This window comes from Ciconia boyciana, chromosome 17 (genome assembly GCF_034638445.1).
Source record: "Ciconia boyciana chromosome 17, ASM3463844v1, whole genome shotgun sequence".
Taxonomy (NCBI): domain Eukaryota; kingdom Metazoa; phylum Chordata; class Aves; order Ciconiiformes; family Ciconiidae; genus Ciconia; species Ciconia boyciana.
In genome coordinates this window covers 6,131,801-6,159,153 of record NC_132950.1, presented here as the reverse complement: position 1 = coordinate 6,159,153, position 27,353 = coordinate 6,131,801, and the positions used below count along the sequence as shown (strand labels likewise).

The following is a 27,353-nucleotide window of genomic DNA, read 5'->3' as shown; positions in this document are numbered from 1 at the left end:
AAGCCGGAAGAGCCGCGCGGCAGCGGGGCGGGGCCAGCGGCGGGGAAGGGAGGAGCCTCCGGGGAGGATTTAAAGGCGCAGCCACCCACCTTGCCCTTGCAGTAAGCGGGTGAGGGAGGCTTGTGTGTGTGGTCTATGTGTGCTGCTCCTGAGGCTGCCTCAGCGTGCAGTAAGAGACTAAAGCCGATAGAAATGAGGTTTTCTTCATTTCCCTGGCTGAGGGAGGCAGGGGGCCCTGCCTGGGCCTGCAGCCAGGGGAGACTGGGCAGTGGGTGCTAGGTGTGGGCCCTCTTTCCTGAGGGAGCCACTGTCTGTGGGGAGACCTGCCCTGTCTCTGGCCCCTGTGGGCTCACACAGCTGAATCCAACCTGATTTTTGGTATAAGTAACTGGTTTGGGTGCCACATTCAGTAGCAATGTGTTGTGGGGCTGGGCACAATCTGCAGCAGGCCTTGGTCTAGAGGTGCTGGAAGGAGGTGAGGCAGATATGTGAGAGCTGAGGTGCCATTTTACACTCTCAATTTCAGGGGATGAAGCTGACTGTCAGCGCAGTCTCTGTGGCTGTGTGGCACTGAGGTCTGTTTGCACAGCAAATAGTTTTGTGCTCTTCCACCTGCTGTTAAGTTATGTAAATGAGCCAAATCTTGATGGTTTTCCATGTAAATCTGGAAAAATTGTAGCATGTATGAAGTGAGAGCTGGCCTGCTGTTCTTGCTTATCCATACCCTGGTAGAAATTCAGTTTCTGTAAATCTGTATCTAAAATGGAGGGTTAAAAAAAACCTTACAAACTGAATAATGGCAAAAAAAGTCTTGACTTTGCCATTGCTTTTGAGGTAATGAGCTCTTGGCAGCTCATGGAGCTTGTGGTCTCTGTTTCTGTGACTTCAGGCTGAGGCCATCCCTTTTTTATTTAAATGTGTTCATTTATCTTTTTCAGCTGGCAAGTATTTTGGCTGCTGCCTGCTTTTCAGGCTTGTTCTCTTTAGGCATTATTGTCCCATCATCTCTCACCACAGGAAGAGGGCAGGTAGGGAATTGTATTTACTTAATAGGACAACACTGTGCAGCTTCCCTTTTTAAGGTGGCTGGGTGTGCTGAGAACAGGCTATTCTTTGTATGGCTGGAGACACTATTGAAATAGTTTGATCAAACATTATTGAAGGAGTTATTTGGAAGTTCATTATCGGTTCTGACAGATAGCCAAGTCAAGATTCATGGACTTCTCTTATTTTAGTGCCTTATTGTGTGAATTACAGTGGAGAGAAGTTGGGAGGAGTCTTGCTGGCACAGGCAGGAAATGGTTAAGAGCCTTTCATATCACCTGGGAAAGCAATTCTTTGATTTTTCAGAGGGCGCTAACATGCTGCAGTTCATAGGAAACAAAGGAAAGGGGATCAAGTACAAAAGTTGTTCTTGGATTTTATTTTCAGTGGCAGAACTTGCGAGGGCTGGATATTGATGTCTGCTGAAAAATACGGAATTTTGGATTAAAAAGAATTTTTTTTTCTTCTTATCTTCATTCAGAAAATGATCTGTGAAGTAAGCCTTGATTCTAACTGGTGACTTAGATAACTTCTTTTTAGATTGAGAGGTAAGAAAAACCTTTATGTTGCTGACCCATTTTAAAACTGAATTCTTTGCTTAAATTGTTAGTTGGGCAGGGCAGGAAGCATGGGCAGAAGTGTGAGTCAACAACTGTAAAAAGCCCACAACGCTTTCCTGTATTGTCTGCATTCAAATTGCTTACATTAATTTCTGAGCTTAAGTATAGAAGTTTGTGAAATGGGAGAAACATGAGTCAGGGGAATTTGCAATGAAGAGTTGCAGTAAATATTTCAGCAATGACAGGAGACTTTCAAATTGTAATAGTATCTATGTTAATGTACTTTTGCAGTTGATGCTTCAAGCATCTTCTATTGGTGATGTACTTTCCAAACCTTGTTTCTTTAAACCACACTGCACTCCCAAGGGTTTTATATTTCCAGCTTGTGTAAGGACTTTGCTAGCAGGTGGTACAGTTGCTGCCCCTGTGCATGTGCTGATCCTTAAGGGCAGGCTGCTTTTGGGGATACAAGAGAGGGGTCCCACAACTTCCATTAATTCCTAGCCTTTCTGCAGCTCAGACTAAGGAGGTCTCACCTTAAAAAGTGCTGCTGGCTTTTTTTGTGTGTGTGAAAACGGATGCTTTTTCACTTGAGTGTGGCTGACCAAAGTGTGATTGGATGGTAATAGCTTATGCACAGTTCTCACTGAGAGCAAGTGCCATGTGAAGGGAAATCTTTATATCCTGTGGAGAGCCCTGCAAACCATTCATTCACCTTGGAAATGCTAAACTGAAAGTAAATCGTACTCTCACTCTTGGGAAGGTTAATTACACCTTGTTTGTTGAGATATTTCTCTGTGTCTGTCTAATGTACTGAATTCTGGTGAATTTATTGAGCTTTTTTTGGGGGAAAGCTGATTTAATTTTCTTTCTCTTTGTACTTTTTAGTTAATACTGTAAGTAAGTGGTATCTGATGTGTGGGTTATTTCCCATTTCGATAGTGTGCAGCGCAGTGGTGTAACACGACTGCCCATCTAGTACTGTGATATAGATAAGCATCAGTCCTTGCTAGAGTTGCCTTGCCAGTTCTTCTTGCTATTGTCTGCTGTTCCCAGTTTCCCTTGCACCCCTGCATTTTGCTCGGGCACTAGTTTCTCATTGTCAAGAAGGAAGACCATGATCCAGTCAGAGTTGGTGGATGTCAGTTGCACATGAACATGGTAAAAGGCAGAGTCAGGACCATTTAGTTCCTGCAAATTATATTCCTCATCACTGCATTTCCATTCCCCTCATCAAGCAAAGCTTTTATCATCTTTCTGTTGGTTTTCATAAGGTGCAGGAGAAGCTGTGGACATTCACAGCTTTTGAACTATCTGTTCCCAGATTGTGGCTGGACAGGAATCTTTTCTCACCCCGCCCTATTTTGGATTAATGTGTTATTTGGTAAGGTTATGACATGCTCTGATCTATCACATTTCGCTGCTTCTGGGTCTTGAGCTTAGATCTGTGTGGCAACTGCAGAAATAAATCACTGGAGTTCAGTGACAGAAACTTTATCTTGAAACACGTTGCACATGATTCACAGTTAAATGTTGTTATTAGCAGGGACCTAGAGAGTGGATTGCTTTTGCATTTAAACAAAAGATTGCAAACCCAGATAGTCTTATTCGGCAAGATTTCTCTTATTTCAAAAAGTAATTTTTCTAAAACCTTGACTGTTAAGTGCTTTTGCTTATGTTGTCAGTTTCTGACATTAATTTAAGCTATTCAGTGTGAAAACCTTTTCTATTTCTTTACCAGTGCTATTGGTTAAAATGCAGTTTACATTTCTTGGGAAAATTTGATATTCAAAAATGTCTTTTCACTGTGAGTCAAATGTACTTTTCCATGGAATAAAAATTCTGGAAAGGAAAAAAATGCTATTGGAAATGTTGAACAAATTATATTGTCATTTCAACCAGGTTATACAAGAAAAAAGAAAGAACTTCAAAGTCAAAATGAAGGGCTCTGGTGTTTTTGTCATATTTTGAGACAATTAGTACATTCTTCTGCAGTTGTTCAATTTTATCTGTTCAGCGTTTTCCATATGAAACTCTTTTGAGAATGTTCTGTACTGGCCCTAACTCCAAGTTCCTGTTTAATTCAATTGGCCGTTTCAAATTACATATTAAAAAATGAATTATGAAGCTTTTTTCTCCTTTGTATTCAGCCATTGGTGTTTCTTCTAGAACTAATAGAAGAAGGGGTTGTTTCCAGTATTGTATAGTAGTTTGTAGTTCTCATGCTTTAACTGCTGAATCCAATGGTACAGTTATTTACAGTAAATCCCTGGCTTTGAAGAAAACTGGACAGGAAAGACCTTTGGAATGTAACAGGTTAAAATATAATTTTGCTGTTAGCTGTGTTGCAGCTTGCAGATTAGAGATCAAAAAATTACTGGAATAATTACTGCTGTTTCGGATGCCTTCACGTGATGCTCTCTTTGTCAATATTACTGTGGCCACATTACACCATACTACTATGGTCATTTTTTGGTTTTTAAATATTCCTTTCCCCTTAATTGAAAACACTTTTCTATGCTAAATAGAAAAGACCTGAGCTCTACTTAGTAGTGTGCACTGAGGTGTTGCCTAAATTATAGAGGAAACACAAGATCTGTTTTTCAGTCCTCTAAAAAATATTCCCTGAGGACAAGGGGGTGCCCTGGGGGTGATGGGATTTGGGCTCTGGATATGCCTATCCCTGAAGCACCTTGGCTTGCACTGATTCTCGGTAGTGTGAACTGGCCTCTCCTAGGACTGGTGGCAGGCACCAGCAGAAGGACCAGCTTGGGAAGAGTGCTTTAAGGGCATGTAGTTCCCTCCAGTGTTTAGGTGGGAGCAGATATGGTCATGCTGTTTTGGATAGAAGTTCAGAAAGGTAGAAATTCCATCCTATGCTTTTCCAGCATCATAATGTTCTTATTGTTAGTGAATTTTTCTCAGTGTACAACCTGTCTGCAATTTAATTAAGCCCATTATTCCTTGTCGTAACCATTGTGGTCATGAAGAGCAGACATTATAATGCCTCGCCACGCTTGTCCCTTCTCTGTACTAACTAGTACTTTCATTTTACCACAGATTATTTTCTAGCCCTTGGATCTCCTTTGGATTCTCTCCAGTTAGCCCATTATTTTTCCTGAAGTGTGTTGCTGCAAACTGAACAAGACTTCAGCAGAAGCTTCAGCAGAGCCAACTGAGGGAGAGGACTCCTCAACTAGTCTTAATGGTGTCAAAAAGATGAATTTCCTCCTGAGCTTTTCTTCCCCACTCTGAGGTGTCTCAAGTACTTGTTCTCAACTCTGTCACTGATGTCCATATGATTTGGTAACTAACTCATCTGTTCTCTGCCTCAACTTCCCTACAATTTGAAAAGAAAAACATTTTACCTCCCATTTAGCTACTTGAAGTTTTTGGATGAGGGGCATGTAGAAAGTAAGTGGAAAAGAATCAGTACATTTGCAAGCCAATTTAGAGCTCAGCAGAAGCAAAGAAGGGGACAAGATATTTTATAAAATCCTGGAAGGTAGACAAATGGAACTTTTCAGTTTAAACTAGAACTTTATTTTGGAATTCCTTAAGGAGAGATTGGAAGTCTGCCACACTGTAATAGTCTTATATTGTAGGAAACCAAGAATGCCTCAGTCTCTTCTTGACCTATGTAGTTCACAGATACTAACTAGGTTGTGTAAATCTGAACTGTTAATTTTACAAAGTAAAAACAAGAAGAAAACTTTACAGGCTGATTTCCTGTGCTCAGAAATAAACATGAGAACTGCATAGTGCAGACTCACACTACTGTTTAACCCCAACTTTCAACATTTGGTTTGAATGGTATCCACAAACCCCTCATGGCTGTGGAAATAGCAAGTCTAATCAATTTTCTTGACGGCATGCAGTCAATCGCATTTAGAATAGAAGATTTGTAAAGGAATTTTCTGTAGGCTTCTGCAAAATTAAATTCATTTCACTTCACAAGAACTCCACTGGAAAAATCTGTGTTCTAAATAGCTTTCATCATTCTGAGTTAGTATGCCCAAGAGAACAGGGTAAATTCAGCTTAATTTCACTGCATATATTCTTGGCATTTGTATCATTTCAGGGAGTTAAGATGTAATTTTGAAAAGAAACTCAATAGGTTAGTTGCTCAAGGAGCCATAACTGATGGTAAAGAATTGAGTTGGATTTGATATCATAAGGTTTTGCTGCATGATGTAGCTCTCTACTGTGTTTTACAAGTGGAGCCTCTACTGATGCATTTGGTGTTGGTACATATGGCAGAGACCTTTACTGAGAAAGGGAATTTTGCTCGGATATGGAAAAGAGATGAGGAATGTCATATTTCTGTCAGCATTACTCAAAAGCCAATACTTTTATGAAACTGTAAACATTCATCCATTGCAGAGTTTTGTTGCAAGAGACTGATGAATTGCATGGATGGAGGTGATTGTATGGAGCACGAGGGCTGGATTGGAGGTTCCCTAGATGTCCTCAGTCATAGTGAGAGGCAGGCCCTTGCATCTTACAATGTAAGGTCTGAATGAAGTTCTTTCTAGTACTGTAGGAACCCAGTGTTTGCCAAAGTCTGAGAGGAAAGACAGGAATTACATTTTTAGAGCAATTGATTTTTAAGGAGCAAACTAAATGTTTTGTTTCAACATCCTTTCTTATAGTCTTGGACACAAAAATGCATATTTAAAGGTGACTTTATTTGGCAAGTTTGGACTCATCCCACTTTGGAATCTAGCCAAGAAAATATTACTGAATTTCCAGTCCTAAATGTAACGCATATTTGATTTCAGGTGTGGCTATCCTCATGAACTAAAGAATATGTCCATCCGAGGCTTGAAGAAGAAACAACCAAAGACTTTTAAAGTCAAAATTATAACAGTGGATGCTGAAATGGAGTTCAGCTGTGAGGTAAGAGTCCTCAGCAGAATGCTAGAAAGATGGAGACTGACCTTTGTATTAGCAAGACATAAATTTAAAAAGTTTGGATTATCAGTTCATGGATAGTCTTAAAACTGATATATTGTTGTTAAAAACAATGGATTACTTACACTCAGATGCATTCTTCTGTTAAACAACTCTGTCTATTCAGAATTTAAAGCTGTTTCCATGAAATCCATTTGACTGTGACACTGCTAAATTAGCAGTAGGCCCGCTGTCTTCATAAGCATTTCAGCACATGATGCAGGGCTTGTTTGTAAGTATACCTACTTCTCCACAAAATTATTTTTTTGTAAGTGACATGGCTCTTTAAGACACTGCTGGCTTGGCTAAAGAAGTCTGGTCAGAGCTGTTCCCAAGATGTTGGTTATAAAATAATTTATAAAATGGTACTTTTGTGCTCAGTTGATCTGGGACGTTCTCTTCACATGTGATTTGCTATTTGTAAACTCCAGTTTATTTCTTTAGCTACAATGGCTGGTTTACATCTCTGGGCAGAAGAGAAAAATGATAAAATGAAACAGCTATCTTTTCTTCTATTAGTTATAGCTATCTAGTAAATTGGATAGAGAAATCATGACTGCAGAAAAATATGGAAGAAAACAAATATAGCAAGTGATCAATTGCTAAATGAATTGGGCTGCACTATTGAGGAGACAGAACTGTGCCTGATTAATTCCTAATTATCCAGCAAAGCAAAGACAGACATACAGTTATTCTGAGGAGTTAGAAAACTGAGGTCCAATGGGACTGGCAATTCTAATGAGAGATTTGATTGTCTTGTGGGGCATTTAGTATTTCATTTACTAGGTCCCTCAGAGATGGAATAGGTTAGTCACAAGCAGTGCACTTCTGTGACTTACTGATCTAGAATACTTGCAGGCAGACTTGTGAAAATAAAGGATTTGGAAAATTTGATTTAGAGATCAGAGTCCTTGTTATGAAATCCAGCTTGATGTATTCCTTCCTTTGCTATCTGTCCCTTCTCCCCAAATATTGTTCTTTTTCTGGGATGATTTCCTGCTTTCCATCCAAATATTGCCCACAAGTTCTTCTGTTTGCCATTAAGCTTTTAGTGGCTGACCCATGCAATTAGACAAAAGAATCTTTTTAACATGTAGCCAAACAGAAGAAATGGATGTGCTGCCTCTTCAGTGAAAAAATGAGATGTCATATGTGTGTGAATTTCGGGACCTTTAATCAAAGTTTCTGTTCTCTATGGAGCCTGGCTAGTAAATTACTCTAGAAGACAGGCTCCTGTTCATTTAAATCAGAGTAGCATGAAGGCTTGGCTTGGTGCCACTGAAATGAGGTATGTGAAAGGTGGATTTGCTTTGATTGTTTGGCATTTCTAACACTGTCCTGACACTCCTTTGATTTCCCCTGGCCTTCTCAGTCTCTCCAATTTGTATGAACTATTGAATAAGATTTTTACAAATATTAATAAAGCCTTGCCGTGTCCTAGGAAATCAGTAGTACAGTCCTCATTCCCTGTGCTCATAAAATGCATGATGCTGTGGCTAAATGACTACAGCTGCTCTGTGAATGCTTCTCTGGAGGAGAGGAAGAGGAGGTAGAGCATTGTAACTATTGCACCTTTGCTGTAGACAGCAGCAGGCATATTTCATTGAAAAGCTAGAGGTGAAATAAGAGTTCGTAGGAGAAAGGCAAATGGTAGCCTGGTTTGCTTGACTAAAACATAGCAAATTAATTCAAGACATACCTGTTTTTTGTAATTTTCTTTTTCTTTTAGATGAAGTGGAAGGGAAAGGACTTGTTTGATCTGGTGTGCCGAGCGCTTGGTTTAAGGGAGACTTGGTTTTTTGGCTTGCAGTACACAATAAAAGGAATGTGCACCTGGTTAAAGATGGACAAAAAGGTATAGGAAACAAAAAATAACAGCATGGCAATTTTCTACTTATAAAAATATTTCCTTTTTTAGCACAGGAGCTAAAGGAATGTGTTACATGACAAGTCATAATTTCAGATGGTATCATTTTTTTAAGACTAAAGTTCGTTGTGTTATTTGGTCTGATTGCTTCTATCACATTTAGCCTGAAGTATCACATACCAGTCACTGTATGCACTGATTGCTATTAGCTTAAAGCTCACCATTGCCTTTCCTTCTAAAATATGGAAAGGCTGCTTTAAGTGGATTATTGGCTGCTTTGATTTTTCTCTGGAATATTATTATGAGACACTTACGTACTATTTTTGCTGCTCATTTTATTTTATATTTTAACAGGTTTTAGATCAAGAAATTCCCAAAGAAGATCCCATTAGCTTTCATTTTTTGGCTAAATTCTACCCAGAGAAGGTAGAAGAGGAACTATTACAGGAAATTACCCAGCATTTATTCTTCCTTCAGGTCAGGAACAGTTTTTAACCATGAATTCTTTCTGTATTTACCCCAGTCCTTCTGTATTGTCTTTGATCTTGTTGGCAGCTGTTAGTCTTGGAATTATTCTGCTGGCTTCAGCTGTATCAGTCTCTGTAAAGATCTCCTTTTTATGAAATACAAATGTCTTTCCTGACTGCTGTGGTTTTGTGTACTGGTAAACTGAATGTTGTTTGCCTTCTGCAGGTTTTTGTTCTCTCGATGGCTTCTTTTACTGTTTGTGCTAGGAATGGAAATAAAATTGAGACCTGTATTTTCATGTAAAATTACTCTTACACCTAGCAGTTCGGGTGATAATTCCACAGCTGGATATTCCAGACTTGTTTTGCTCCCATAGTATGTATTTAAAAAAAAAATCCATGCAAGGCTGGCACTGCTTGAAGAAATGTGAGGCTTTTGCCCTAACTGGTTAGTGCTGAGAAGTATAAAGTGAAGCCATCATTTTTATCAGCTTCAGAAGTTATCTTGAGGACTACGTCATCTGGTCTGCTCTGGCTGCAGCTAAGTTGGATGGAGAGAATCTCAACAGCTCCTTGTCATTGTCGTCTTAGACATGCTGGTGTAACCTCTTGTGTAACCATTCCCTAACCTAGCTCTTTCAAAATGAGCAGAATTAGAAGAGACCTGTTATTAGATGTATGCACTGTGTGGGGAAGTGACTACACAAGCAATTAGGGTGGCAGTTGTGAAGGTGGAGAAGAGGGAAGGAATGGTGATAAGCAGTTGGGGACAATAAGCTTTTTCACCCATATCAGCTGCAGATGGAACAAGACCTGGGACTACAGCCTATCCCTGAAACTAAAACTTGTGAGTTCCTAAAAATAGACCAGGTGGTTACTGGGAGATGTTGTTGTATATGACTGTAGAAGGCACAATCACTAGAAACTAAGAACTCCCTAACCTGTCCTTCTTAAATCTTCATTTTTGGATCGTAGGGGGAAAAGAGATGATAGAATTTGATAGCCATTCTGAAACACAGGTTTGTTCATCTAGCCAGTTTCAAAAGGAGTAGAGCAGCATATGCAGCTACGACTCAAACAGAAGATTCATCACAGTGTGTGATCCTTTTAAAGACAAAGTCTGGAGGCATCATCATATTGTCTGATAGGCCATGGATGAGAAGTGCTGGTCCCTTGGTATGGTGTTGGTATTCTTCTGAAATGTCCGGACTTGCACACACTGACTTCTGCCAGTCAAATTAGCCAGTGTGAGTTGTCTTCCCTACGCCATTGAACTGGGTGCCTGCTATTCATGCTAGCAGAATAAATCCCCAGCCCTGACAAATCTTCATTACCGATAACAGAAGCCATTTCAGCTCTGCCATAGGGGCAGCTAGTGAGGAGCTGCAGGACAGCAGTACTGTGCTAAGAGCAGAGTTGTTAGCTGTGTGAACACAGCTTGGTCTGTACACCATGGTGGTTCTTAGAAATTTACAATTTTCCATGGGATGGAAGCCAGTAAAAGTAATGAAGTTAACCCCACACATGCATTGATGCTAGTAGATTTGCAGAGGCAGCTTTCTTCTTTGCCACTTGGTTTTCTTTTGTCCCAGAAATTGTTAGGGTTCTCTTCACTCCATTAAAAAGTAGGTGAAAAGCAAATTCCTGGAGTACAATGCTTCAGGATCAAAATAAAGATGCATCAACCAGGAAAAGCCATGCTGTGGCTCCATAGCTGTAGCAACAGGCTGTAGCTGTAGCGATAGGTATACAAGCATTGAGTTTTGGATGGTCACTTGGTCAGCTGTTTGTTCCAATGTCTGTGACATCCAGCTTCTCTCGAGTTGCTGTGGAGTCCTCTGCAAGTTACAGCCTTCTGGTGTGTTGCTTTATTCTGGTAGCTTTCAGCAGTATGTGTCTGTGCAAGTAGATGGGGTGTATGGAACAAATGCAGTCTGCATCTGTAAATAAACACAGTAAATACACTTGTTCCCTGAGGATGATGTGTTAATGAAGTAATGGGGAAATGCTGTTGTTCCAAGGATTAATATACTAACTAGAACTTCATCCAGAACCCTTAACTACTTGGTGATTTGTTTCTTAAGCTAATTTTTGGAAAGGAATGAGAGGGGCAGAACTCTTTTTCCTAGTCTTTTAATCCTGATTTTTTTTACTTTCCTCCTTGAACCTGCCTTGACTAGCAGATATGCAATTAGCAAATTCTTCTCATTCCAAAGTAGAAAAACAAGACTGAAACAAATTTGAACTTGCAAAGTTTCCTGACTATAAGAACTTAAGATCACACCTGGATGCTAATAGGAAAAACATGTACGGACATCTGGATGCCTACAGATTTCAGCTCTATTGACTATTGAGACCTTTACAAATTAACGTGGCATAACAGCTTTTTGCAAAATGTGTGAATAAATGTAAATGACTAAAGCTAAATGTTGTCTGTTTAAAGATTAGGTAATTTTCTCCTTCATAAAGAAGTATAACATAATGTCCTTATAAGAACTGATCAGAAAAAAACCCCAGACACTTATGGGGGATTTATCTTAAGTTGTTCTAAATTCTGAAATGTATGATTTGCACCATGGAGTATGAAAGCTGGAGCTTTCCAATTTGGAATAAAAGTCTTTTCAGTCTTTTCATTCTTTCCATTTTAACAGCTTAGAATTTTCCCTGTACTATAACTCAGGTTCATATATTGTGCTCACCAGAGACTAAATTTAAAAGAAAAACTTTCTTGATGGTTCATTTCAGTTCACAGTACCTACAATGCCAAAGTGTATTTGTAAAGATAGCTCAGTGCTATCTCAAGTAATTTTTCTTTTTGGAAATGTTTAAGACTGTGCATTATGCAAAATTTTCTTGTCTTGTGCTTGTTAGTAGGCTAAATACATTACACCTGAGAGGAGGGTTTGTGAAGATTAATTTCCCCTTCCCTCTTTAGGTTTTCAAGTAACAATTGCCGAATTTATTTAAAATCAAGCAACATCTTACAAACTATTACACCTCTGATCTTGGTAGCACCGTAGATTATTAAAATGAAAAGAATGTTAAAAGACTCTTTTACCATTTGTACTGGGCTTTTATTTTTAAGCCCATATGTTTTTGTTGTGCTTAGACCACTGTAATTGAATAAATTAAGTGCTCTATTAGTCAGTTTCCCTTTGTGGGGTCTCCTTTATTCTCTCATTCTGGAAAGCTTGAGAACATACTATTACGGTTTTCAGTATGTCTCTGTCCTTGGCAGTATTAGTCAGCTGGACAGCCCTGAGCAATCTGGTCTGGTTGGATCTGTTTTGACTAGATGACCTCCAGAGGTCCCTTCCAACCTAAAATTTTATGTTTTACATGTTATAAGGCTAACTTTTCCAGCAGGAAGAAAAATAAGAATTGTGAAAAGGCATGAAGTACAGACAATAAAATTCATTATTTATAACACATTCCTTTTCAGGACTCCTTATATAAATGTGTGGAGATAGCCAACTGGTATTTCTATGAACTTAGAATTAAGACACTTTAACTTTCAAAAGTTGGTGGTTTTTTTCCATTAAATGTAATGCTAAGTAAAGGCTTCCTGTGTTTCTGAATGCCATTTTATTGTTGCTGTTATTAACTCATAATGGTGATGTTTGGTGCCAAGTTATAGTCTGGGCATGTCTAGTCTCATTTCAAGCCTGACATAAGCCCGGAGTTTGAGCTTCTTTAATTTGTTCCCTCTTTCTCTTGATTTAGGTTAAGAAACAAATACTGGATGAGGAAATCTATTGTTCTCCAGAAGCAACAGTCTTACTGGCTTCTTATGCTGTTCAGGCCAAGGTTTGAACAAAGAAGTGCTCTTTTTTACTTTTTTTTAACCAACACATATACATGGTGGTATGTAAAACACAGCAGTGTTAAAATTTGCTATTAAAGAAGTAGGTCATCCTGGGAGATACAGGCGCAGCTAGAAAAATAAGCATTAGATGCCACTACAAGGATTTTGGTATTACATACTATGCTTTCACAACTTAGGGGGTTTCTTTGGACCTAACATTTTAATGTAAACTTTCTCCCAGCTAGAATTATTTCCTGTTGTTTTAAAAAATGTCTGTGGATACAGCAGGTGCTGAGACCAGAGCTCACAATGGAAGGGCATGATGTTTTTTAGTATCTCTTGGACAATAGCTCACTTCATGCCACCAAGAGCCAAACTTACACAATGGCAGGAGGTGAACACAAATTCTTAGCAGGGCTGGCCCCCTGCAGCACTCCAGTCTGTATGCAGTAGGCTATAGGGGTAGAGGAGCTTACACTCCTGAATGTAGCCTGTAGTTCAGAGAAGGGTATGAAGTAATGGGAGACTCCTTCCTATCTGCAGTTACCGAGAGCTGCAGGTTAGGACTGAAGCCTAAGGTTATAGGCCACCTTAGTGGCTGTATTGGAGCCATGTGCATAGCACAAAGGCTGGAAGTAACTTCCATGACAGTTCAGATGAGGGGAGCCTGTTTATTATGTGTGACCCTGTATACAGGAGAACCAAACCAAAATCTGTCTCAAGCGATCGCCTCAAACTATGCAAGCAACAAGTTCTTCAGCATTCTGCATCTAAGAAACTGAACTATCTTTTCTTTTCTTGGGACAGTATGGTGACTATGACCCAAATTTTCATGAGCCAGGCTTTCTAGCCCATGATGAACTTTTACCCAAAAGGGTAAGTATTCTGTATAAAACCAGATCTTTGAATCTACTCTTTGAAGCATAGATATTGCTGTGGGATTAACCAGAGCATTAGAAACTGTTTGTGTTTGCCCTGAACTTGGCAAAATGACCAAGCTGTGAACTGCATTGCTGCATTCATGTTGCTTGGGAGAGGCAGCACATGTATTTGTATCTTCAAAGGAAACCAAACTCCTTCCTTTCTCTGTAGGTCCTCAGGCAGTATCAGCTGACAGCAGAGATGTGGGAAGAAAAGATTACTGCTTGGTATGCTGAGCACAGGGGTATTGCCAGGTATTGAAATAATTTCATTCTTTGGAAATCCCATACATTTCAGTAACTGGTTATTTGCTGTCTTCAGTGAAACTTGGCTTTTGTAGAGTGAGCAAAGAAATATTGGTTTCCAAGCTGTGATGTTAATAGGTTAATTTATAACTAAGGATAAAAACACCCACTCATCTGGGGTAAAAAGTGTCTTGTGTAGGGCTCCAAGTGCTTGTAAACTGGACTTGACTTGCTTTGAAGTGAACAGAGAAGCTGAGGGCTCTTGCAGAGTTTCACAACTGAACATATCTGAAATAAGAGTCCTGTCTCATCAGAGTACATGTATGCCAGCAGAGATAAGTTCCTGCAGAAAGTTTGAGCTGTGTTGAATTTGCAGTTAGCCCTGAAAGATTAGTGTTTTCATTTAAGGCTGTTACTACCTGGAGTTTCTGGTGTGTCTGCCCTATACGGCAGCTCCCTTTCTGGAGCCATATCATGCCAGTCTTCCCCTAGAATAAAAGAAAGAATCTGATATATTTTATACCTTGTGAAAATCATGGCTCAAAAGGGTGTCAGCAAGGAACCAAAACAGTGAAGACATGGCATCATAGTTCCAGGACTGAGTTTTGGTGCTAGTCCATGTGGACATTCAGCTACTTCTAACACATTCAGCGTGCCTGGAAATTCAATTAAACAAGAAGTTGGAGCTGTTGGCACCCAGCGGCAGCCTTTCCTAATATTTCAGTTCAATTTTTCTTTGGCTGTTCTAGATGCTTCTTAGCACTGTTTTTACTGAATATTTTCCTCAAGACTTATTGATGCCTCACCTTGAAGGGAGAAGAACAGTGGGTGGAGGGATTCTCACCCTTCTTTGGCCTGTGCCCAAAGCTCTGTTTAGAATTTGTTCAGGACTCCTTTCTCCATGAACTCTCTTTCCTGAAGGAAATAGCCTTATATTGTGGAAAACAATGGTAGGGTAGGTCTCCAAGACGTAATAATGATGGAGTGGCAAAACTAACACAAGGATAAGACTGGACTTGAATTTTAATAAAGATTGCGCTATACATGATTCAAAATAGGTACAGCTTTACTGTCTTTATTCTGTAGAGATGCTGTTTTTATTAACCTTTTTCTATTGTTGAGAGTAAGATGGCAAAATTAAAGAAAGTACAAAGAACCAGATTGCCTGTTCTTTTCTAAGTGGGAAATGTAGAGTCAGCTAGGACAGAAAGGTTGAAAAGGAATCTCCAAGTATAATCATGGCATTGTTCTCTAGGGATGAAGCTGAGATGAACTACCTGAAAATTGCCCAAGACTTGGAAATGTATGGTGTCAATTATTTTCCAATTGCTGTAAGTGCTTTATTTTAGCAATTTTCGGTTGCTGTAGATGGTGGTACTGTCCTTTTAAAATCCTCCAGGGAGTTTGGAACTGGGACTCCTGACTTCTGCTTTGCTGATGGTGGGCTGTGTACTGATTGTCCTGACTTAGTTGACTTGCCTGCTAGATGACTAGGTGAATAAAATGGTTAAGGTAAATGTTTTACAATCTGACAAAGGTCTTAAGTAGTTCTGGGTATGTAATAGGAAGAAGGAGAAATAAACTGGAAGTTTGAGCTGCTATAGTCAACCTAGAGGACTGGGTTTATGAGCTAGCAGTGACAACATTCATAATATTTTGTGGAAATATCAATTTCCTAAAAATACAGATAAATATCAGTGTATTAGAATAAGTATGGTTCTTGCCTGTGGTTGTTTAATGTCACCATAAATGATGACTTTTACTGATATCTATTGTTTTTTAGCAAAACAAAAACCATACAGATCTCCTACTTGGAGTTGATGCCAAAGGTATTCATATCTACAGCATTAACAACAGGTTTTCTCCAAATAAGTCGTTTGAGTGGAGTGCTATCAGAAACATTTCCTATAGTGAGAAAGAGGTATGATGGCTTTGATATATTATTCTTTTTATATGGGCATGGGTGTGGACTGGGATTCTTGGAACAGGCTGAAAGCTGTCTCTGTTTAAATAATTTGGGGGAGAAGGGGAAATCCTAGGGAGCTTTATTACAAAACTAAAAATAACAGACCTGCCTTTTAGATGTGCTGCATAACCTCGGTTCCCCTAGGAGCCAGAGGCTGCTCTGAGCTCTCCAAACTTGTGGAGCCCACTGTTCTGGTTCCTTCCCTGCTGCTTGTCCTTTGCAAAACATGTGTGTTGATATCTGAAAAAAAGAGATATTATGAATGCCACTGCGACTAGCTTCTTCAGTTATCTCAGCAGGAATTAGATGATCTGTAAAGACTTAATGCCATTTTCATACGCAGAAGCTGTCCTTGTAGATGAGGTTTGAAGCACACTGGCAAGGAGACATGCAGGGAGATGTACATATTTTTGTGCCTGAATTCTGCCAGTTTGTCAGTGCATGATTTCAGTCTTCAGCACAACCCTATCATTGCAATTTCACTGTGACTTCAGAGCCCATCTTTTACTTGTAGAAAGTACAGTGGGGAGTGGGTGAAATTTAGTCTCACTACAAATCATGTGGCTACATGGAAGGCTATAATCAGAAAAAACAAAACTAGAAAAAACACATTGGTACTGGAATACCTGGAATTTATCAGCTAAAGGACAGCACAGCCTGTTCCATTTTCTGTGGGCCTTCTGAAAAACACTGAGGATGAGATTTGCTGTCCAGAGTTAAATGTGCATACATTAAATCAGGCAGGGCAGCCTACAGGAGTTCTGCCTCCAAAAAGTTTTTGGTCCTTTCATGACATTAAACTTCTCCTCTGGTCTGTGAATAAACTGCTTTTACTCCCTATTGTTGGGAAATTGGGCAGCTCTATATTAAAGCTCCACTGTATTCAGTGACACATTCACAGCCGTGTTCCTCACAAGGCAACACATTCAACCAGTTGTTACCTATAGGGTGAAACGAGCTGTAGGACATTATGATCTTGGTGACTCAGATGGCCTGAAATTACACATTGCATTGCAGATGAATTATAGGAATAGAGTGCTAGCTAACCCATGAGTCACAGAAAACAGGATCTTAAAGAATGGAGCCATATTTTGTTATGCAGCCAAACCGAGCACAACATACGGAGGGAAACGCTGTGTACTGACCTGGCAGCATGAAAGCCCTTCATGTCCTCTGGAAACAGCTTGGGAGATAGGACTGAAAATGTGAGAAAGCAGGAGCTCCAGGACTGTTACCGATGGTCAGAAGAACAAGTCCTTCAGACCCTCGATACATTTTGTTTATACCTGTAATCATTGGTATTCAGAGAGGTGTTTCACGTCTCCCTGACTTCAAGAACATGACTGCTTCTGGGGATTAGTAATATATTCTGTTTTCCTGATAACCAGTGCTTGTTCCAGTGTTCTTAGTTTGCAATGCACAGGTGGTATTATTATGAAAACCACCATCCAAACTGGCACCGGGGTGGGTCTGTGGGAGGCTTTATCTTCTAACAGCCTGCTATGGGAGCAGATGAGGAACCTGTGTAACAGCAGCCCTGGTTCTGATTCTTTTGAGCAAAATATTTTTGCATCACTCCCCCCACATTTGTGGCATAAATCACTGCTTTGCTAGAGGGAGGTGGAGATGGCCTAAAGTTTGCATTAGTATTAATAGTTTCAGCTTTGTTTTTCCTCCTTCTCACTGTGTTTCCTCTCTTTTTTCTTTTGCCTGTACAGTTAACTATTAAACCTCTTGACAAAAAAGCAGAAGTCTTCAAGTTCTTTTCCTCTCAACTCAAGGTCAACAAATTGGTAAGTGTCCTGCTTTCCTTTTTTAAAACTGAGCCTGGTAATACTGACTGATATCTGAGTGAGAAGTATTGTTTGTAAAACCTATGGAGAGGCCGGGGAGCATTGAGTTTCTGCATGTGTTTTCCTGAGGATTGTTCTGTCTGGGAAGTCAGGGTGCATACATTTCTTCTCTCTGGAAATGGGAGATGATGGGTGGAAAGTGAGATGTGAAAGAAGGCCCAAATCACAAAGGGAAATCCAGGTGCTGGAAGGGGAGGATGAGTGTATGGAAAGGTGCAAAGCCACTGCAGCATCTGCCTATCTGGCGGCTGTGGGTTCTTAATCAGCTACTGCCACTCCTTTTCTGGGAGAAGCAACTAGGAAGGGACCTAATCAACTGGCTAATTGTATCATCACTGATTGCTTCCTAACAACCACAGGGGCTGGGTCACTTCTCAGTGAGCTTGTGGAGGGGCCATCACAGGTGACCATTCCCACAGCTACATCTTGTGTACTCTTGGCCTAGATCTATTGCCTGTTCTTATTCAGGAAAATGGAACCAGAGAAGGATGAAGGATAGAAGGAACCCCTCATCCTGTTAGGAACTTTTCTAAACTATTATGTACCTGGATATGAGCGTGCCCTGGGTGCTGATTTTCTTGGAAGGGAAGCAACTGCCAGCACTTGTGCTGAAGTCAGAATTGTCAGCTTCTGTCCTGTGAGGTCAATGTGGGCCTCTCTGTCCCTCTGGCTGGGGCACAAGTACATCAAAATCGCATTTGCTTTGCTTTTCCTGTCCAGATTTTGCAGTTGTGCATTGGAAACCATGACCTATTTATGAGGAGAAGAAAAGTGGACTCAATAGAGATCCAGCAAATGAAAGCACAAGCCAGGGAAGAAAAAGCTAGAAAAAAGGTAGATTCTTTCTGCTCCTCTATTGTTGAAAACACTGATTATTATTCCAGCAGGTGCCCTTGCTGTCCATGCATTGCATCAATATGTGTGTGGGAGGTGAGAAAGTGCAGCGGGATTGAATGTGGGAACACCTCTACTGTGTATGCAGCATCTGAGGATGTAAGTGATGTTTATGAAACTGAATAGGCGATTGCAAAGATTTGGGGTACATAACAGATCGATCCAAGTGCTCTCCCAGCAGTCTGAAATAACCAGTATTACCTGTTAGAGGAGTTCAGTGCTGCAAAAGTGCAGGCAGCTTCAGCATTGCATCTCTGGTGAATATCAGTCCACCAGCTAGAGAGCAGTACGTTCTTCACTAGATTCATTTGCTGTGCTGCCTCAGGCCAAGTTGAGATTCTGCTGCAAACCCACAAACGTAGTATTGCTCATTCTGTTTCCAGATGGAGAATCAAAGGCTGGCCAGGGAGAAGCAGCTCCGAGAAGAAGCTGAGCGAGCCAAAGAAGAGCTGGAAAGGCGTCTTTTCCAGCTGGAAGATGAAGCCAGGCAGGCCAACGAGGCCCTGGTGAGTAGCACATTAGCCTGAATATTCTTGTGCTTGATGGGCTTTCTTGGTTTGGAAGCTTCCCCCCTCCTCCCGTTATGGCTCCTGTGAGACACCAGGAATTATGGCTCGGACAAGGCTGGAGAGTTTCTGACCACTGGTGGAGAGGGCATGCTGGAATACCTGAGAAAACTCTGATCTGCCATAACCTCCACTTGCTGTGAGCCATTCGCTCCCTGTATTTGGTTCACAGTGCTTTCTTCAGGCAAAGAGGGAAGAAAGGAAGCAACCTTGGAGCTGAAACTGGGAGAAGAGGCATGGTGCACTGGCAACTGAAGGGGCCAATGTCAATTTTTGGTTGATGTCTTTGTCCAACTCTAAGCAAACGTGTTTCCTTGCTTTGTAGAGGTGAGAGGCAGGAAGGAAGTTAGGCAATTCTGGAGCAGAGGAGGAACACCAAACCCTACAATTATGTTTACTATACTTTTTATTTTAAGGGATAATATTTTTATAACTTGATCTTTTGGGGAAAGATGTCCTCTTCCTGACTGTCTGCAGGGGTGATTTTGTACATGCTAGACAGGGTAACTGAGAGAAATTGTTTCCTTTTAGCTCCGATCCCAGGAAGCAGCAGAGTTGCTGGCTGAGAAAGCTCAGATTGCAGAGGAAGAGGCAAAATTGCTGGCCCAGAATGCTGCAGAAGCTGAGCAAGAGCGACAGAGGCTGGAGATCACAGCTCTGAAAACCAAGGAGGAGAAACGGCTGATGGAGCAAAAGATGCGGGAGGCAGAGCTGATAGCAGTGAAGCTGGTGAAGGAGTCTGACCGAAGGTTAGATTTGCTTGAGTGGGGTCGTGTGGTCCTGTTGTGGTTTAACCCCAGCTGGCAACTAAGCCCCACACAGCTGCTCACTCACTCCTCCCTGGTGGGATGGGGGAGAGAATAAAAGTGAGAAAACTCATGGGTTGAGATAAAGAGAGTTTAATAGGTAAAGCAAAAGTGTTTGCATGTTCCATAACACTCTGCTGCCTGAAGATGCAGAACAGACCAGTGTTGACAGAGCATGTTTAAGCTTGCTATTACAGAATCACAGAATCGCACAGGTTGGAAAAGACCTTTAAGATCATTGAGTCTGACCGTAGACCTAACACTACCAAGCCCACCACTACACCATGTCCCTAAGCACCTCATCCAAACGGCTTTTAAATACCTCCAGGGGTGGTGACACAACCACTTCCCTGGGCAGCCTGTCCCAATGCTTGATAACCCTTTCAGTGAAGTGAAATTTCCTAATATCCAGTCTAAACCTCCCCTGGCGCAACTTGAGGCCATTTCCTCTCGTCCTATCCCTTGTGACCTGGGAGAAGAGACCAACCCCCACCTCTCTACAGCCTCCTCTCAGGCAGTTGTAGAGAGCGATGAGGTCTCCCCTCAGCCTCCTTTTCTGCAGGCTGAACAACCCCAGTTCCCTCAGCCGCTCCCCATCAGCCTTGTGCTCCAGAGCCTTCCCCAGCTCCGTTGCCCTTCTCTGGACATGCTCCAGCCCCTCAACGTCTCTCTTGTAGTGAGGGGCCTAAAACCGAACACAGCATTCGAGGTGCGGCTTCACCAGTGCTGAGTACAGGGGGACGATCACTTCCCTACTCCTGCTGGCCACACTATTTCTGATACAAGCCAGGAAGCCATTGGCTTTCTTGGCCACCTGGGCATGCTGATGGCTCATATTCAGGCAGCTGTCAACCAACACTCCCAGGTCCTTCTCTGCTGGGCAGCTTTCCAGCCACTCTTCCCCAAGCCTGTAGCATTGCATGGGGTTGCTGTGGCCCAAGTGCAGGACCTTGCACTGAGCCTTGATGAACCTCATACAGTTAACCTCAGCCTATCGATCCAGACTGTCCAGGTCCCTCTGTAGAGCCTTCCTACCCTCCAGCAGATCAACACTCCCGCACAACTTGGTGTCATCTGCAACCTTACCGAGGGTGCACTCGATCCCTTCGTCCGGATCATTGATAAAGATATTAAACAGGACTGGCCCCAGCACAGAGCCCTGGGGGACACCGCTTGTGACCGGCCGCCAACTGGAGTAAACTCCATTCACCACCACTCTTTGGGCCTGGTCATCCAGCCAGTTCTTTACCCAGCGAAGAGTACACCTGTCCAAGCCATGAGCAGCCAGTTTCTCCAGGAGAATGCTGTGGGAAACAATGCCAAAGGCTTTACTGAACTCTATCTAGACAACATCCACAGCCTTCCCCTCATCCACTAAGTGGGTCACCTTGTCGTAGAAGGAGATCAGGTTGGTCAAGCAGGACCTGCCTTTCCTAAACCCATGCTGGCTGGGCTTGATCCCTTGGTTATCCTCTACATGCCGTGTGATGGCACTCAGGATGATCTGCTCCATCAGCTTCCCCGGCACCGAGGTCAGGCTGACAGGCCTGTAGTTCCCCAGGTCCTCCTTCCAGCCGTTCTTGTAGATGGGTGTCACATTTGCTAATCTCCAGTCAACTGGGACCTCCCCGGTTAGCCAGGACTGCTGGTAAATGATGGAAACGGGCTTGGTGAGCACTTCTGCCAGTTCCTTCAGTACTCTGGGGTGGATCTCATCAGGCCTCATAGACTTGTGAATGTCTAAGTGGTGTAGCAGGTCACTAACCCTTTCCCCTTGGATTATGGGGGCTCCATTCTGGTCCCTGTCCCTATCTTCTGACTCAGGGGGCTGGATACCCAGAGGACAATTGGCCCTACTATTAAAGACTGAGGCAAAGAAAGCATTAAGTACCTCAGCCTTTGCCTCATCCTTTGTCACTGTGTTCCCTCCCCTGTCTAATAGAGGCTGGAGAGTCTCCTTAGCTCTCCTTTTGCTGCTAATGTATTTGAAGAAGTATTTTTTCTTGTCTTTTACGGCAGTAGCCAGATTGAGCTCTAGCTTGGCTTTGGCCTTCTGCTTGTTTTAGGTTGCTGCCAAAAAGCTTGCCAAAATAAAGAGCAGATATGTTGCACCTCTCCCCACCTCAGGGAGGATCTCTCACAGCCTGGAGAATCTGTATCAGCAGGTCATAACTGAGCCCACGGAAATTAGGAGTAAGAAAAACATGTTAATTCAGCCAGTTTGTGCAGAATTGTCTTTGAAAGCATGTGTCATGCTGTGTCCAGTTAGTTCTCCATGTGACCATCCGACCACAAGTGTCTTTGGGTAAAGGAATCACTCACAGTAATGGATCTTGTTCTCTGGAAGCTAGTGAGGTGCATAGCTCTGAAATCCATGTGTTGATCTATACTGGAAATCATCAACTGTTCATGTCAGGCTATTTTTCTTACAGAGCCAAAGAAGCAGAGCATCTGAAACAAGATCTACATGAAGCCAGAGAGGCTGAACGGAAAGCGAAGCAGAAACTCTTAGACATAACCAGGCTTAATTATCCTGTAAGTTTCTGCTCTACTGGACACCACTTCATCTTCAGAGATAGTCAGATGTTGATTGCATTTTTATAGCCCTCATCAAGCTGAGTAGTGGCATGTCTGTATCCAGCTGGGGGACAAATACCTATAGGACCAACTGGTGCTTAAACACAGTGTAGCTAGGATGGAAGTCTTATTTGTTCAGGGCAGTGAGTCAGGATGATAAGGATGGTGAGACAACAGTAAAAAACAGAACTGGTGTTGGGACTTAGTGAACAGAGATTGTATTGCCTGCATTCATGCCTAATACTGACCCTGTGCCATCTCAGTCAGGCAATACTTTGTGGAGGTGGCTGTACTGAGTCAGCTGTGTTGTCCTGGCATGTGAATTGCCCATCAGTACCATCTGCCCAAAAGCAGATGAATTGCCCATCATCTGCTTTTAGACAAAGCTGTCTCCAGCAAGAAGGTGGCGCTAAGGCTGTGTGCCCCAACTCCCTCTTCTGCTCCAGTCTTGCTGAGAATGGATTTCCATTCTCTGCTGAAATAGATACTGCAGCCAGGATACTACTCTGCCCTTGGATCTGTGGGTTGTGGGCTTCAGCAGTTCATCTGGGGCCACTCGGGTAGAGGGGAAGGGCTGCAGGAGCATCTGTGTGTCTCAGAATCCATGGGTAACTTATGAAATGGCTCAGCATGGCATTCTTGCAGAAGCTGGGGAGATAAACCCAAAATCAAACAATCAGATCTTAATGACAGTGCTTGTGTTGCCTTTTTCAGCACATGGTCAATTACCCACAATACTCGCCAACTGACACCAGAGATGCCAACTTTGACAAAGGATCCATAAAGCTGGATTTGAAGGACATTGACCTCAAGAGACTATCCTTTGAGATAGAGAGAGAGAGGTATCAGTATTATTGTGGTGTAAATAAATGAGAATGTTAATAATGGAAAGTATAGAAAGGGAAAAAAAAAATCTCTGAGAATCACAGTTCATCCTTTCGACAACTCAGGATGGCCTCCTACTTGTGCATATGGCTGGAGGCCTTTTACTGAGCTGGTGTGGATTATGTCTGTGTAAGACTAGCTATTTACACAGAGGAAGAGTGTTCTGGTGGCATCAAGCCATGACAAGTCCAGAACCCTTCTGTCTCGGAGAGCATTATGCAGGGGCAAAGTACTTCACCGGAGTTACAGCATGTTAGAGAACAGAAGTTTCCCTCTAGTGTTGAAGTATGGTATTGTTTGGATCTAATACCTCGAGAGACTTTTCCTCTCTTGGTCTGGAAGGAAATGCTTGGTAAAAAGTTAGTAAGTGTGTGAATGCTGAAGGGTGGAAGTGAACCCCCTTCTCACTGGGCCAGGGGAGTCAGGCTGACATGTGCAAGACTTCATTTTGCCTTTCAAAAAACCAAAATGAAACAAAGAACTTCCTCTCTTCTCCTTCCACACACACCTGTTCTTGAGCTATGTCATGCCAATAAGCTTTTTGTCTCCCATAGGCTAGACTACTTAGAAAAGAGCAGAAAATTCGAAGATCGACTGAAAGAACTGAAGTCTGAAATTCATGCTTTGAAACTAGAAGAAAAACAGTCTGGGCTTTACTCTCGTTGGAATGAAGTACTGGGATCCTTGGATCGCTCCTTAGGAAATGTATGTACCCTAGATACCTGCCACTTTTTCCAGCATGAACCATAAAAGAGAATAGTGTGGGTGTGCCAAAGGTAGTTGCTGTATTTCAGTTCAAGGCACATGCTTTAGTACCCTTGATAGTAAAATATTAAAAGTGTGAACACAGACAAGGAAAATTGATGTCAAAACAAAATCCAAGAAGTTTTTCCTGGGCAGGATACCAGTACCATAAGCAAAAAATAATAATCTTATTTTACAGATGATGAAATCACAGTAAGGGTTTAAGGTCTTGGAGCAAACTAAATTGTTGTAACTTAATAACACATTTAAATGTGGCTCCTCATAGTTTGCATCACATTCTCATTCATGTGCTTTGTGGTTGCTAAAAGTCATAAAAGTCTTGGTGTATTTTTTTAAGGCAGTGAGGAACTAAACCCAGATTTTTGTCATAAGTTTCTTGTTATTTATATAAACACTCCAGCCTCTTCCTCAACCAGTGCAAGAATAGGGCTGGCTTTGTCTTTCCAGGTTGTTCCACATGTAGCAAAAATGGCTCTGAGTCAATGGTTTTAGGGAGAGGAGAGAGGCTTGGAAAAACTATGAAGGAAGATGGCCTTTATTTTCTGACTATGCATCTGATGTTCTTTTTGGCTTAATGAGTGTTGATATAGAGAGGGTATTAAATTTCCATGTGTTCTTTTCTTTTAAAGACCCCATCATGGATGAAAACCTTTGAAGCTGGAGATTCATTGGATATAAATCTTCAAAGACCTTTCCCTGCTTACTCGTTAAATACTACAAGCAGCTGGCCTTGTACCAACAAAACTCAACACACAGTGCCAGTGGAAAAGTCATCTTTTCAAGCAAATTCCTTGGTTGCCAACAGCACGGGCACAGGAACCAGAAAACAGATTATAAAGGTAATCAGATTTGTAAGTAAATTCCCAAATGTTGACTAAAAGTTTAGAGTTCAGAGAGGTAAAGAACGGCTGGCTTTAGGGACCTGTTCTGTCCAGCTCTGTCACAGCCTCTCAAATGACGAGTCAATGCATGGCTGTTGCATGAGTTTGGAGACCCTGCATTGGGGCACCATTTGGGACTGTTTATAACTTGAGGCCACCTGTTTTTTCTCACTTATGATCTAAGCTGGAATGCAAAGCTGTAAGCCTTGGTAAATGAAACAGAGATGCCCGTATGCAGTAGGCGGATTTGTGTTAAATTTTATTTGTATCAGCCAGGCTTGGAAATGCAAATGTGCTCTCAGGTATAGAGAGCTTAAAACATACTGTGCCTGTCTTCTGGTTTTAAGGGGCAGGGAGTAAGATAGCAATAAGTGCCTAGACTTCCAACAGTTCAGTTCTCTCCTAATGTGATCCCTGTCAAAGAGTCCTGAAGAGGTAATGAGCTGGGTCTTATGAAAAAACAACTTACTTTGAAATTTTACTAGAGTGGAGAATCTAGTATGTGTTCAAGAAGAACTGTAAGGGCATGCGGTCTTGAATAGTGGGAAGGAAATCAGCTTTCTCTAGGCAGTGCTAAATGTGCAAGGTATTGGGAATAAAAAAAGCTTGATGTATTTGCTGCTGTTTTATATGAACAAAACCGAGGGGGTTTAGGATCAGTTAGAGGCTCTGGTATATAACATTCAAGACCTGAATCTTCAGGGTTGTGTGCTTAGATCGAGAAGGAACACAGCTGAGTGTGGCAAGCAGCAAGCAAGATGAGGAAGCAGCTTTCTCTAACACAAGGAACAGAAGCAACTTTTAAGACTAACCTAATCCAAATAGCAGAGGTGAGACAAATATGCTTGTTTCAAGAAGGAAGAAAAAGCTATTGCAGGGCATCTTGCAAAAGGCTCCAGAGTTGGAGATAAAGGAGGAACTGGACCAAAGGGAATTACTTCGTTTTAAGTCGGAGTTCAGGGTGGAACTAATTTTTCCTATTTGATTTGCCTGTAGGTTCAGCAGCATGACTCGGATGTGATCTACATTTGAAGCCTCTCATTTCCTTACCAGACTGGTAGAACCTGGTGGCCATCTTCGGCTGCTGCAAAATGCACCTATACGAGGACACTTGGGCAGCTCTGCCTGCTGACAGGCATCGGCATAAGAGACGCGGTACTATAGCTAGAGCGGTGCCGTTCAGCTTCCAGGCAGATAACAGAAGCTGGGAGCACTAAAACTGCCAGTGTAAAATGGCTAGTGTCTTTGGGTACAATGGTAAACATACAAACCCAGAGGATTGTTGTTTACTACTTATGCACTTTTGAAGAAACACTTTATACTTCGCTAAACCTTCCTCCCCCAGGTGTTTTTACACACTGACTTATCAGTATGGTACTCTACTTTTGTAGAAAGGATGCTAGACAGCAAGTGTCCAGGAAGTGTTTGGGATGAGAAAAAAAATTGTACATGAGCTTGGTGTTTACCTACACAATAGTCTAATTATGGTTTTGGTTCGGTCCATGGGACACGACTCCCACAGAGCTGCTCAACATTTTAGTGTTTGCCTGCCAAATATTTTCCTTTTCCTCCCCAAACATTTCTTGGTTCACTTAATTGATTTGCATTTCTCTGCGAGAAATCTCTGCTTTTAATTCCAGATGTAGAAGTGGACATCTTCAAATACCTCTCATTCCTGGGGGAATGCTTTGTTTGGAATGCGAAGCTTCTGTTCTCTTTACAGTTTCTCACTAGATCAAGCACTTTCTGTTGCTTTTGCTGCTCCAGCAAACTTTGCATACATTAACTTGTTTCTCATTTCTGTGTAACGCAGCTTCCAAATTAGACAAAGACAAAAGATGCTATTGGTGTCTGCTAAAGTTGGACTTGTTTCTGATGGAGAGGTGCATGCAGCAAAATATCTGCCTCATTAGTAAAACCTACTTGCATTTTCTGGTTTTGTGTGTGTTTAAGTGTCTGTTTCACCATAAATCTTCAGTCTGAGGACTTGTGGGGAAGCAGACAATATGCAGCTGTAGCTACAGTAGTAGCACAGTTGAGCATGTGACGTGATGTAAAAATGAATGTTAATGTTGTTAAATATCTTGTTCTAAAAGCTAAGATTAAAAAAAAACCAACACATTCAATAAAAAGCTTCACTTTCCACTTGCCTGTAACAGCTTTGAGCTGAATATTGTGTCAATATTACAACATTAACAAGGCAAGTTCTAAGAACAAACACACAAATCTCCTCTGTACACATCTGCAACAGACTGAGAGCACAGTGGGGGATAGCATCTGTAGCCAGCTCTGTTTGCA

The 27,353-nt window shown here is 41.7% G+C and overlaps 1 protein-coding gene across 1 annotated transcript; it reads left to right on the top strand.

The window, feature by feature from the left end:
* The first annotated feature begins 4,795 nt into the window (after positions 1-4,795).
* LOC140660778 (merlin-like) lies at positions 4,796-26,292 on the top strand. The gene is made up of 18 exons (XM_072881960.1): positions 4,796-4,910; positions 6,386-6,503; positions 8,287-8,412; positions 8,779-8,901; positions 12,615-12,698; positions 13,504-13,572; positions 13,789-13,871; positions 15,118-15,193; positions 15,646-15,783; positions 17,547-17,621; positions 18,402-18,515; positions 18,959-19,081; positions 19,673-19,890; positions 22,380-22,482; positions 23,239-23,366; positions 23,964-24,114; positions 24,804-25,013; positions 26,052-26,292. Exons 1-18 carry the CDS (start codon positions 4,903-4,905, stop codon positions 26,085-26,087), a joined length of 1,983 nt encoding a protein of 660 aa, XP_072738061.1. The 5' UTR covers positions 4,796-4,902; the 3' UTR covers positions 26,088-26,292.
* The last annotated feature ends 1,061 nt before the right edge of the window (positions 26,293-27,353 follow it).